Source organism: Phycodurus eques, chromosome 19 (genome assembly GCF_024500275.1).
Source record: "Phycodurus eques isolate BA_2022a chromosome 19, UOR_Pequ_1.1, whole genome shotgun sequence".
Taxonomy (NCBI): domain Eukaryota; kingdom Metazoa; phylum Chordata; class Actinopteri; order Syngnathiformes; family Syngnathidae; genus Phycodurus; species Phycodurus eques.
Window position 1 is genome coordinate 7,314,683 of NC_084543.1, and position 13,993 is coordinate 7,328,675.

General features: G+C 40.7%; 1 protein-coding gene across 6 annotated transcripts in view; it reads left to right on the forward strand.

The window, feature by feature from the left end:
* The window catches only part of arhgap44b (Rho GTPase activating protein 44b), a 39,593-nt gene that overhangs the window by 7,770 nt on the left and 17,830 nt on the right, over positions 1-13,993 (forward strand). For 5 of the 6 annotated variants that reach the window (XM_061705353.1, XM_061705357.1, XM_061705358.1 and 2 more), the window contains exons 2-10: positions 9,528-9,567; positions 9,642-9,761; positions 9,996-10,072; positions 10,162-10,273; positions 10,648-10,724; positions 11,966-12,083; positions 12,566-12,634; positions 12,706-12,787; positions 13,418-13,545. In XM_061705353.1, coding sequence (XP_061561337.1) covers positions 9,528-9,567; positions 9,642-9,761; positions 9,996-10,072; positions 10,162-10,273; positions 10,648-10,724; positions 11,966-12,083; positions 12,566-12,634; positions 12,706-12,787; positions 13,418-13,545 — 823 coding nt within the window. Of the gene's footprint in view, positions 1-8,383; positions 8,496-9,527; positions 9,568-9,641; positions 9,762-9,995; positions 10,073-10,161; positions 10,274-10,647; positions 10,725-11,965; positions 12,084-12,565; positions 12,635-12,705; positions 12,788-13,417; positions 13,546-13,993 lie in introns of all 6 variants that reach the window. The other variant, XM_061705354.1, reaches the window with a different exon arrangement.

Here is a 13,993-nt window from a genome sequence, read left to right on the forward strand (position 1 = left end):
TATAAACTACTGACTTTAATGTTTGAAAGTTATAACTTTTCTCTCCAAAGAAATGTAGCATTTTTCATGGAATACAACTTCATTCTAAAGTAAAATCAGACTTTAATTCTGCAAATTATAATTTCTTTCAGTAGTAAAATGACAACTTTATATTAAAAAGACTTAAATCCCATAAATTATTTCCTTGTAAATTCATGAATTTATTCTGAAAAATGTATGACTTTAATCCTGTAATGTATTATTTTTTTAATCGCAAAATTAATCTATGATAAAAAAATTACTTTAATTTTAAACTACTATCATTTTTTTTTTTTTTTAATTCCCCAATGAAATGTTATTTATTCTTCATTCTAAAGAAAAATCTGACTTTAATCTGTCAATATTATGATTTTTTTTTTTATCGTGAAATTATCACTTAAAAAATGACTTTAATGCCATGAATTATGATTTATTTTCTTCTTTATTACTTTACTCTAAAAAATACAACTTTAATCTTACACTTTAAAATTTTTTTAAAAGTCCAGCAATATTTAAAAGAAAAAAAGATCGATTTCTGGGTACATTTGGAAATTTAATCTGAGGCTCTCACTGCGCTCTGAGAGTGCACGCTCTATTTTCTATGAATTTACGAATAAGCGTGTTGGCCATTGGCAGGGATACGTCAGTGCGTCCGCCATATTGAATGTATCAGTTCTGCTTGTAAACATCTCGTCCTGCCTGACGCTCCGGTCGCTCTGTCTACTCAGTGAGAGTGGCGGGAGTGCGCTCCAGCACTCAGATAGTTAACTTCTCCTAAAATATCCCGGTTGTTTGCATCTACGGAGGAAATTGCGTGAAAATTGATCGAATCTGGAAAAAAAGTCTCGTGCCCATTGTATTTATGGAACGATAACCTGCCCTACCTTTCTTCTGATTGTCTAGCACCAAGACAGGACTCGTACGTTTACTGGATAATGATTTGCTGCAGCACTTTAGCAACACACACACATACGTAGGTAAGCAATGCTGTGCGTCTGTGGATGCAGATTCACCATGCTTTATGCGTCCCTGATCATGTTTGTGCGTCTCAGACGCGGGACGCACATCGAACGTGAACCCTGCATATGTAATCATTCTCATCTGTATTATTTTGTCTTAATTCTAATGAAATAACATTATTTATTCAAATATGTTAAAATATTAGTAAAATAAACCATTTTACATGTAAATTAAACATTTTTAATTGTAGTATTTACACTAAAGCTATGAACATATTCTTTACATTAGATACTACATAAATAAAACAAAAAAAGTCAAAAGGTGCACCGAAAAAGTGTAAAATACTTCATTTTATGAATAAAATAATTCTCATTTGGTTATTATTTAGGATTAATTGAATTATAATGAACTAACCAATTATGCAATAGAATCAAACATTATTTAAATAGCATTGTTATTTTATAATTTATTTAGCTATATAAATGAAACAAAAGAATAAATACATATTAATTAAGCCATTTTAGGAGAAAAAAGACTGCTCAGTGGGCTGTACGTGGCCTATGGGCAATAATTTGCCCACCCGTTTTAGCTGCAAAGGGGGAACTACGTTTCCCTCATTGTACTTGTTTACAGCAGTTAATAGCATCCTTGTATGGCGTTCATCTTCCAATTACGGAAAGACACCTCTGCTTCGTGGTGTTTGTGCTTCACTGCGCAGCAGCTGCAGCGGATCCCGAGGCGTCGTCTTTACGAGTGAGAGTGAGAGGATGCAGCCGGGTAGGGGAGGATGTGGTCGGGAGTATGTTTCGCCTCAGAAGGCCTCGGGCATCCCTCCGGACATGAAGCCTAATGAAAGCGCAGCTGACATTTTCAAAAAGACATCAGACACTGTTCAAGAAGCCCCCCAACAGTCACCGCAGAAGGATTACATTCTCCCTCCTGCTGCATCCGAACTGGCATCTATCCGGGATGCTTTAAAGGGCTAGCATGCCAAGATGCTAATATGCTCGCACGCTTTGTCAGATGATTGCAGTGGAGAGAAGTAACCAAGCACAAATACTGGGTTACTGTTCTTAATTCAGAAATTTGTAAATTACTTGAGCATTTATTTTTCTGATGACTTTTTACTTTTACTCCCTACTAGGGCTAGACATTAACACCCGCCAACCCACCAAATGCGGGTGAGTTTCAGCAGTGGCAGGTAACACCGCGACTCCCACTAACCAATTCGGTGGGTTGAATGCTATCTATGAATATTTTATTTGCAGTTTTTTTCCAAACGGCATCTGTATAAAAAACCAATTGCAATGTGAACGTACGAGACTACGACTCCCAGAGCACTGCCTTCACACAGTGTTTGCTTATTGGTCCATTTGTCAAGTCTTTTGTTGACGTCGAAAGAAAACAAAGAAGCAGAAACCTGATGAGACGAAGGAAGAGATGACGCAGAACCCCCACCCCACCTCAATTGACAAATTTATTTGTATTGTGGCTAGTGAAAATGATGAGCGCTTTGTAACTCCGGGTAACCACTAGCTACAGTAGCTCGTGAGCAAAAACTTAATGTCAAGCTTTGCTCCCTACATTTGAAAACTGATTAATCCGTTCGTGACTGCGTTTGCGAACCAAAACGTTTGTAAACCGAGGTAATGGTTCCCATTGCGATGAATGGAAATGCACTTAATCCATTTCAACCCCAGAACAAAGTTACATTTGCCTCATTTTTATTTGTGTGTGGTTATAGCTACAGTAAATACTGTCATCAGATAAGTCAGAACACACTTCATTATGAGGAAAATGAGGTGTTCGCGAGCAGCATCTTCACATTTTCGCATACTGTACTGTATGCTTTGGGAACCATGTTGCATTGTGGGATGAGGCGGGCGTTTTGGGTTTGCGGTATCAATTGTGTACGTAAACAAGGCTGTGTAGTCACGCGGTGAAAGACAGCATGTTAAAAGGTAAGAACGGGAAGGGGATTTACAGGGAAACAGAACAAAAAGCCTCACTAACACAATCACCAGAAAGTTGGTTAGTTTAGTTCTTATTGTTAGCTAATGTAGCATTTTTTTTTTGTTATTTCGTTCACGTTAGCAAAGGTCGAGCCAGCGCTAGGCTGTCGCTTAAACAACATGTGACGTAATTTTTTCCCCTCCTCATTAGGAGCACTATTTAAGTTAATAAAACAAGGAAACTATTTTGGGTGCATTTTTTTTAAATTAAATTTTTGCTCAGTTATCACAAACAAGGATTTATATAATTGACAGTAAAAAAAAATATTGTAACCTTTTTACTTTTGTACTTACCGTAAGTCATTTCAGACCACGTCCTCTTTTTTTCTCGTTACTTTTACTTAAGTACAGGCGTTTAATCAGTTCTTCTACTTTTACCAGTCTTTTTAAAAAAACAAAATTATTTTTTTTTTTTAACCACAAGTATCTGTACTTCTACTTAAGTACAAGGTATGAGTACTTTTGGCATGTCTGGATGATTGCAATTACCGTTCTGGCTTCTGTCCTGCAAAGGTGGGATTAAGTCACATATCTGGATGAGTCGGTCTCAAATCTTGACCTTCAAGTTTCAAGCAAGTCCCAAGTTACTGTGTCAAGTTGAGACCCTCAAAAAGTCCTTTGTCTTAGCCAAGCAAGTCAAAGTCCCAAAATTGGTGACCTCAGTCTGACTTGAGTCAAGTCATGGGACTTGAATCCTCCACCTCTGCTGTCCTGTTCCTGATAACATCGAGGAACGAGGAATGTGGGTCATAACGAGGCGGAGAGGCCTTGCGGGGAGTGCCATAAATATCTCCCTGCTTTAAACGGCGCTCGCTGCTTTATTGGGAGCGCGCAGTAACGAGTCCATGCAGACCCGGAGGAGCTGAAAGGAGCCCGAGGACACTTGGCACTTTGAAAAATGCACAGGATCCTCCTTTCCCTTTATATTGCTAAACATGCTGAGTTGCCTTCAAACAAAGAGAGAGAGAGCGAGAGCATCCTTAGAGATCTTCAGTGATGCTGCATGCTTGCAACACACCTGCTTGATGGGGTAAAGCCAGGCGAACATCAGGACGCGTTGTCATTGTTGAAGCATTTAAAGCTGCCAGACAAAATGGGCCTCTTTATTTGTAGATGAGGTAAAAAAAAAAAAAAATTAAAAAAAAAAAAGTTTTTGTGTGGATGAAAATAGTTAAGATAACAATTGATTCTCATTTTCAAAAATGTTAAAAATACCTCACATGCATTGTTTTTGCACTATTTTATTTTGTAAAAAACAATAAATTAACCAATTCTTTATTGAAATAATATAATTGATCATTTAATTCTAATTAACCAACCAATTATTTTCTAAACTAATTAAAACAATAAATGTTCATGTAAATTAGGCCCACTAGGGTCGGGGGTGTGCTGGAGCCGATCCCAACTGGTCGCCACCCAATCACGGGCACATATAGACGAACCACTTCACGCTCACATTCACACGTAAGGACAATATAGAGTCTTAACCTACCATGCATGTTTTTTGGAATGTGGGAAGAAACAAGAGTACACGAAGAAAACCCACGCAGACACGGGTAGAACATGCAAACTCCACGCAGGAAGGCAGGAGCTCAGATTTGAATGCGCAACCTCTGAACCGTGAGGCAGATGAGCTGACCAGTTTTCCACCATGCCGCCCTTGTATTTTATTATTAAATAAATACAATTTTATTATTTAAATAAATACAATTTTATTATTTAAATAAATAAAAATAATACAAATAAATTAATTTACCAATAAATACATTAATTTAAAAAAAAGAACAAATACATTTTAACTAACCATATTTCGGAATTTAGTTAAACAAATATTACGGCACTCTTAACAATGTAAATGCTCAGTAGGCCGGATTCAAGAACGCCCCACAGACCATAGTTTGCCCACCCCTGATTTAAAGACATATTTTTAACCACTCCAAACCAGTAAGGGGCATCACATCACCAACTTTGAATATGTATTTTTTATTTGTTTTTTCTTATTTTTAAATTTTTTTTTTAATTTTTTTTTACTTAACAGCATCAACGTCTGCTGCTGCAACTTGAGCTCATCACAGCTCGCACTTGAACTATACAAGTCCTTTGTTCGCATTTAGTTGCCTCTTCCTCTCTCAGAATGCCATCACCTCTATCGAAAAACCTTATTTTGGGTATTTGTTTTCCATTGGTTTTGATTCTGAGGAATATGTTCAAACTTTTCACTAACATTATTACAATTTAGCAGAGATTCACCTGCTAGTTCCGGGTTTCTCATACAGTTCGTGTAAACAGCAGATGTTATACTAGGTTTTGCTTAAATAAACTATGGACTATTGTAGCTGAATGATCATCATCAGCAGACAACATTCCGCACTCGGGAACGTCGCCCTGCTCGTCATCCGTTTTTTTTTTTTCTGAACGAATGCCTTGACACGACGGCGCATACCGCACACACCCGCTGCCAGCGCCGCCACAGTGTGTTTGCTTTGCGGTTTTATAGCAAACACATGTCACACTACCATTAACCACCACAAATAAACCTTTCATTATTGCTTTTCAGATTGAACACATATAAATAAATGTCATAAAAGATAAACAAAGAGTTACGGCTGGCCGATACAGCCTTAAAGATTAAATCTACGATTTTGTTTTTCCACAAAAATCTGATTATTTTTTCTCTCCTTCACTTATAGAAAAAGGAAATGACAATGACATTCTGCACTTTTGATTCAGTGATTTCCTTCCACCGGGCTCCTTTCTTGATATTGGCAAATCGATGTGAAAATGATTCCACTCATGTTGTCTGTTTCTTCACGGAATTAAAGTTGCGAGTCACTTTTTTTGAAAAATAGTCGCCAGATGGGTTGGGAAAAGTCGCTAAATACAGTTACCAATTAGCTGATTGGCAACACTGACTGCATAAGATTTGCAAACTACAGTAGCTGCGCCCTGTTTGCGGCCGTCATGTTGTTAGTGTAAGCAGTGCGTTAAGCGCAGATGTACTTTGAACTATATGGAGTACTCCATAAGCTAAAAAAAAAAAAAATTATTAAATTAACACCACACATTCTAAACCCCTCCTACTTCCTGTATTCAAATAGATGCATGGAAGTGTTGTCGTTATTTTTAGCCCGGCTGAATTATTGATGCCATCGGCGAGAGAAACATGAAAGTTTTAAGTCGGGGTTGCCGCAGCCGATTCTGTGACAGAACCAGAAGCTCAGCACTTCCTCACCAGATCCATGACAAACTTTTTTCCCCCCATTCATCCATTTTCTATATTGCGCTTGTCCTCGTTAAGGTTTCTGTTGTGTCTTTTCCAGCTGTAACTACCTATTTTAAAATATTTTTTCCCCTCTTTTTTTGTGTATGTTGCATGATGTTTGGGAATTCATGTCATTGTTTTCTTTTCAGATCAATATTTAGTTTAGAAATCTGGAATATAAATTCAGTCAAGAGTTCCTTGCGAAATCAGTTGATGCGCTTCCCAGGCGGCTTGAGAAGCTGGTGGAGAATGCTAGCACCCATATCGAATTTTAAATAAAAGGTAATGCTGTACACTTTCTTATCATATTAATTTCTTGTATGAATTTGACTTTTGAAATTAATTACAAGTACTTAAAAAAGGGATTTACTTTGCAATCACCGTGTAGACAAACAATGGACAGGTTGCCAGTCAATGTTAGGGCACATATAGACAATTCTTCGAACCTTCGAACTGTGAGGCAGATGTACTTATATAACGCTGAGGGGCGAAGTGGGTCGATGTACCATGGCGGAATTTTGAGCGCAACCCGCTTTGTTGTTGTGCAGGAGAGGTTAGCGGAGGGGTGCCGTGCCGGGGTGGGGGGGGGGGGGGGTGAACTCCCTCCCCGGGGAGCTGCTGGACACTTGCAACTTTGGGCCGTGAGCCGCATTTTGATGAGCTCCTCTTTCTGCGCCAGCTCCGGGTCCGGGCTGGGTTTTGTTGTCATGTGACCCCGATGTTTGTCATGCAACACCAGTACAACACCAGCAGCACCAGTACAGTGTAATCGTTGCCAGCCAATCAAATCCTTGGCCCACTTGATATTTATTACATTTGCTACTGTGACTCTTGTCCCTTAGGTATTGTGCGTGTGTGTGTAAATGTGTGTGTGTGTGTGTGTCTATGTGGGGTCCTGTATTTGTATGTGTGTGAATGTGGCTGTGTGTTTGTGTGGGTGTGTTTTTGTTGTTGTCAGTGTGTGTGTGTCTGTGTTTGTGGGTCTGTCTCTGTTTGTGTGTGTCACTGTGTTTGTTTGTGTAGGAGTGTGTGCGTGCGCATGTGTTTTTTTTTGCCTCTCTGAGTATTTGCGTGTGTCTGTGTTTTTCCGTGTAGGTCGGTGTGTGCGTCTCTTGGTCTGTGTGTTTTTTTGTGTATATCAGTGTTTGTGTGTGTGTTTTTGGTTCAGTCTGTGTGTGTGTGTGTGTGTGCCTGTGTACTTGTGTCTGTTTGTCTGTGAATGTTTGTATGTGTTTGTGTATTTGTTTGCGTGAATGTGTATGTCACTGACTCACTGTGTCGATGTAGGCGTGTGTGTATGTGTTTGTTTCCATGTGTGTGTGTTTCTGTGGGTCTATCTGTGTGCGTCTGTTTGTGTCCATGTATTTGTGTGTGTGTGTGTGTGTGTGTGTGTGTATATGTGTTGTTGTTCCCTCAATTTTTCAAACTGAATGCAACATATGACATCATCATTCTGATGTCCGAGACAAATTGTGCACTTGAACAGCATGTCAGGCCATAAAGTCAGTTCACTGTCACTGTGCTAATTAACACTAACCAAGCAAGCTTGCATTACGTTGTCATGTCATAAGAGTGTGTGTGTGTGTGTGTGTGTGTGTGTGTGTGTGTGCGTGCGTGCGTGCGTGCGTGCGTGCGTGCGTGCATGTCTCAAGTGGAATTCCTACCTCATCTCCCCTCTGAGCAGCTGTCAATCACAACCTCCCGCCTCATCACAGCATGTTTACACAATAGTGTGTCTCACCATGTAAAGTGCACTCATTCAGCATAGAAATGCGACTATTCTGCGTGGCCATCGATGACATCATCCCAGAAAGTATTTCCTCCTCCTCTGCGGTTGCCACGGAGACCGTTGGCTGGTTAACAATGGGCACAGACTGAAAGACCTATTAGTCACATCACTGCTAATCCTGACATTGAGGCTGACACTGTGTGTCTGTGAGGAGGTGGAGGAAGTGCACGAACACACACACACGGGCACACACATGTGCACACACAGGTGTGCATAGGGCCTTGTTATCAAGGTGACAATTATCAGACAGATTGATGCCTGATGAGGCAAAGAAGTGAGTGGACCAGATAGTCAGGTCTCATTCTTCCTTCCCTCTGCCCCTTCCTCCTCCTCCACGACCAGTCCCCTCCTCACTCGCTGCCTCGGCGGGCCTGAAAGCAGGCTCCATCCCGTCTGCTAGCAAGGGGATGTGGAAGAGAAAGCTCCGGATCAGCAAGGCTCGAGCTGCGGTTCTGTGAGTTTTTTTTTTTTTTTAAATTGTGGAACAGGAAGTGAGGGAGGACCGACCGGACCGGGCTGATGACTTAATTGATCACTTGTCGCTTTAGGCAGTCTGCTTTTTACCTTAATAACAATCAATTCTGTGAAAACGAACATGAGGGAGAATACTAGAATCTACTTAAAAAAAAAAGACTTGATGCTAAATAAACATGCTAAAATATTATATTTGAATTGAGATACTGTAAATTATGTAATAACGTAACTGTCTTTTTACACATAATGAGTAAAATAGGGATTTAATGTTTTTTTGGTAAATGTTGAATGGTAAAAGTAACTTACAAATATAACATGATTTATGAATGATGATTCTGTCTTTTTTTACATAATGTATGCCAGTAGAATATTTTTGTTGTTGACAGATATTGTATTATGAATGGAAAATGTAATATGATTTATGAATGATGATTTTCTGCTGTAATATAGTGAAAACTAGTTCAATCATGCAGCAGAAAACAAAAAGTAGCAGTACGCCAGTATAATATTTAGGTTTTAGTTGTTGACACATACTGTGTAATGAATAGAAAAAGTAATAACAACACGATTCATGAAGGACGATTTTGTCTTGTCAAATGTAAAAAAAAAAAAAAAAAAGGTTTGAGCACAAAATGAGCTGTCCTTTTCCTACAATAGAATACACTGGGATGCAATTCCATATCAGAAATGCAGCTGTGTTCTTACATTTTTTCAGTGAAACTCTTCCAATATTGAATATCTTTCTTTGTATTTCGATATCGCCTCACATTGTTCATTGAACAGTCGTGAGCGAGGCGCTTCCCACATTCCTTTGCGTCGTTGAAACAAGCAATGAATCATTTGCTCCACACTCTTCCTGCAATATTCATATGAAATGCAGCAAACGTTGCGACATGCATGTAATGTCTATGTGTGTGGATGTGTGTATATGTCTCCCAGTTGCTATAGCAACCATACCCTTCCAAGTTGAGCCTGACTCACAAAGAGGTTTCTTTTTTCTGTTTCCTCGCAGGGCTGAGAAGACCGAAGTGTTAAGCGAAGACCTGCTGCAGGTAACTAATAATGGACACGTCAACTCACATACAAATAATGATTTTTATTGATTGCGTTTGTTATTGTGTGTCAGGCGGAGAAGCGTCTGGAGCTGGTCAAGCAGGTGTCGCACAGCACCCACAAAAAGCTGACGGCGTGTCTGCAGGGTCAGCAGGGCGTGGAGGTGGACAAGAAGTCGGTCAGGTCTCCGTTGGTGAGAAGACACGCATGTTTATTGACCTTATTTTACTATAAGCGAAGGTGAAAAATCTATTAAAATAGAAAATTGAATTTTTCATAAAAAAAAAAGTTTTTTTATAATGACATATCGCCAAGCCAAGAGACTAGTTGCATGTTAATGCTCGTGTGCTTGTTCACGTTGTGTGTGTGTGTGATGATTGACACGTGGAGCTGGTCGTCATGGTGATTCTCTCACGTTTGCTTGTAGAAGAAGCTTCCTCTCGCGACACTTGCACAATGTATGGTGGAGGGGGCGGCGGTGCTCGGAGACGAGTCTATGCTGGGGTGAGTACATGAATCAGCAGCGGCACGGTGGGTTAGTGGAATCGCACGTGGTCGGTACTAAACGGCTGCCGTCTGTTGTGGTGCCGCAGGAAGATGCTGAAGCTGTGCGGCGAGACGCAGGACAAACTGTCCCAGGAGCTCATCCTGTTCGAAGTCATCATCGAGAGAGATGTCATGGACCCGCTGTACGACCTCTCCGAGGTACTGAGACCACTCTTTGAAAAGTTGAAAATAGTTGCAGGAATTGACTGGCTGTGTCTCACGCTAAAGACCAAAACAATCCGATTGATGAATCGAAAACTGTAGAGAGAGGACATAGCCTCCTTGGTGGGAGTAAAAGAAATGAATGCTGCTATGTGACCTTGTGTTCGCTGCACTACCTCAATGTGACACCAACATGCTTGTTGTTGTAAATGAATCTGCATGAGAGTAGCACACATTGGTGTGTGCGTGTGCGTGTGTGTGTGTGTGTGTGTGCGTGCGTGCGTGCGTGCGCGCGTGTGTGTGTGTGTGTGCGTGTGCTGCCCTGGTTCGCAGCCGAAAACAGAAGTCCACTCTGCTTGCCCCCCCCCCAGGTGGAAATCCCAAACATCCAGAAACAAAGGAAACATTTAGCCAAACTGGTCCTGGACATGGACTCTGCACGCACACGGTCAGTATGTGTGTACTTGTAGATGTGTGAGAAACAGACCTGAGATCAGATTCTTCACCTCTGTCCTCGATGATGTTCTCATGTTCTCCTTGCTATGTAAAGCCATTTAAGCATTTATTTGATATCCTTTTTATCTAGCTTGTGTACTAATATACTGTTTGACATACTGTACTAGCAGAACAAGTAGGGTGCACTAAGAGAACAACTGTGTCTTCCTAGTGTTTTTTCCACAATTGGTGCTACATTTGACCTACTAGTAAGGAATAAAACCTTACTAGTAAACTACTATGCTGCACTAGTAACACAACTAGGCCCAACTAGTAGGCATCTGTCATGCCCACTATCCTTGATATCCAGTTTAAGGTCCATGCACTAGTACATTCTTTGTCCTGTAGGACAACTTTGGGCTACCAGTAGAACAACTACATGTTACTACTGAGGTAAAACAGTGCACTAATTGACACCTATGCACTACTGGTGAAGCAGTGGATATTGACTTGTAGAATTTTATATGTGACTATGGGTACTAGCAGCACACATTTATCATCTAGTGCACCGTTTTGCCTCACTTGTAAGTTGTCCTACTTGTGAAAACAAAAGTGTACTAGTACATGGACCTTAAGCTGGATATTATGAACATTGAATAAATGCTAAAATGGGCAGTCATTTGAGCATTTATTCGGATAAATAATTCGGCGCACTAGTAGAATGACTGTCTGACTAGTAAAGTTTTTTCCACTATTGCTTTGCACAACTCTATATGACATTTCTGCACACTAGTAGGACAACTTTGGCCGACCCGACCACCATGCTTGCTGGCCACTTAAAAAATAATAATGATGATCATAATTATAATGCGTTCAATGAATTGATTTCTACAATGATTCATTTGGATGTCTGACACGTCCGTGTAGCTCATATATCTGCCTCCAATTTGATCAAATTCACCAAAAACGTCAACTCAGCAGGTGTAAGTTTAGACCGACTTTCAGTCACCAAATTGTCACATGCGCAGGGCGGTCTGCCAAATTGGCAAAGACGCTAGTGAGCGTTGCGCTTGCACGAAAATCTAAATACGCCACCATTTGCGCTCCGGCGCACATTGCGCAGTTTCCGTAGTGCGCTGAATTGCCTTACTAGTAAAGACAAAGCAGACTAGTCCATGGAGCTCAAGATGGATATCAAGGATATTGAATTAATGCTCCAAAGGCTTTCCATCCCTCACGTTGAAACGTTTTCAGGTACTATCAGTCCAGCAAATCGTCGGGCCTGCCCAGCAACCTGCAGCCCAGCGGCGCCAAGGCCGACCACCTCAGGGAGGAGATGGAGGAGGCCGCCAATCGCATGGAGATCTGTCGGGTCAGGAGTTTACCTTACCGTGTGACTTTTTAAAGGAATACCCAGTGCTTGTACTACTACTGTAAGGCAGGCAAAGGCAAACGTTTGTGCTTGAGGGTCACATTTGACTTTTAAAATGGACAGATTGGCCAGGTTATTCATAGACGAGGTAAAAAAAAAAAGAAAAAGGAATACTGTATAACAAATGAACAGAAAACCTATTTTCGCCACCAGTCACCTTTGTTAAAAAAAAAAAAAAAAAAAAAGTCCCTTTTTATTGCATACAGTAGCTCTTAATGAGAAGATTAATGTATATAGTCAAACAAAATGGTCAAGCTGTAAGATTTTGGAAAAGCTTTTAAACATTTTAAACAGCTTTTATCACTTACACTACAAACAGTTGCTTGCATGTCATTCATGAATTAAAGAGTAATGAACATATTTTATTTTTGTAATCATAAAAGCTCATCATGGCACACTTTCATTTTGCTTGTTGCCACCAGGACCAGCTGTCTGCGGACATGTACAGCTCCATGGCCAAAGAACTCGACTATGCAAGCTACTTTCAGACAGTACGTTGAACACATACACGCGCACACACATACACGAATACGCACATACTGATGTGTCGTGTGTTCTGCAGCTGATTGAAGTCCAGGCTGAGTACCATAGGAAGTCACTGGAGCTGCTGGAGAACATCCTGCCTCAGATTAAAGCTCATCAGGGTGAGCAGGAGACATGCACGCACGCACACATACAGTGAACCCCCGTTTGTCACGGGGGCAACTTTCACACCCACTCGTAATAGGAAAGACCATATAAATTATTATTTTCAAAAAGAGTTTTAAGCTCAGAGCCTAAGAGATTGAAAATCTTGCAATTTTATATACAGATTGACTTCATAAAAAGTAACATTATTTGAAGTCACTTTAACATTATGAGCAGTTCAATAAGAAAAAAAAACTACAGATTGATCCAATCTGTATTGCACATAAAAGTTAAATACAAATTATATCTATATAAAAGTTTAAAAACAAACCGTTCTTCAAGATTAACTGAAATGTATAGTACTAAAAAGTTAAATACAACTGAACTGTACTTAAGCAGCGATTCTTTTGCATACCATAGAGAGCCTGGATACCACTAGTACATCACTTTGAGAATCACTTCGATACAGTATTTATGTTACCAGAAGTAGCTGTAAAAAACGATCAAAAACTATCGCTATGACCAGCAGATTTCCACAACAGACAAGAAGATACGTTCCACAAAAAAATCTGCACTATAGGGGCGCCGTGGTAGATCAACCACAATATAGCGGGGGAAACACTGTACATCTAACGTGTGTTTGTCAGAGTCGTGGGCGGAGAAGCCTTGCTATGGGAAGCCGCTGGAAGAGCACTTAGAGCTCAGCGGGAGAGATATTGCCTTCCCCATCGAGGCCTGTGTCACCATGTTGCTGGACTGCGGCATGCAAGAGGAGGTCAGATTCACACGCACACACACACACACACACACACACACACACACACACACACGCGCACGCTAACTGGAATGATGTCATATGCACACAAACCTGTATTTTTAGACGACTTCGGTGACCACAGTTAAACTGCACTTAATCTCACTTCCATCTACATTTTTTAAATACTGTTTTTAAACAGGCGGCACGGTGGGCGACTGGTTAGAGCGTCAGCCTCACAGTCCTGAGGACCCGGGTTCAATCCCCGTCCCCGCCTGTGTAGAGTTTGCATGTTCTCCCTGTGCCTGCTTGGGTTTTCTCCGGGCACTCCGGTTTCCTCCCACATCCCAAAAACATGCATGGTAGGTTAATTGACAACTCTAAATTGCCCGTAGGTGTGAATGTGAGTGCGAATGGTTGTTTGTTTGTATATGCCCTGCAATTGGCTGGCAACCAGTTCAGGGTGTAC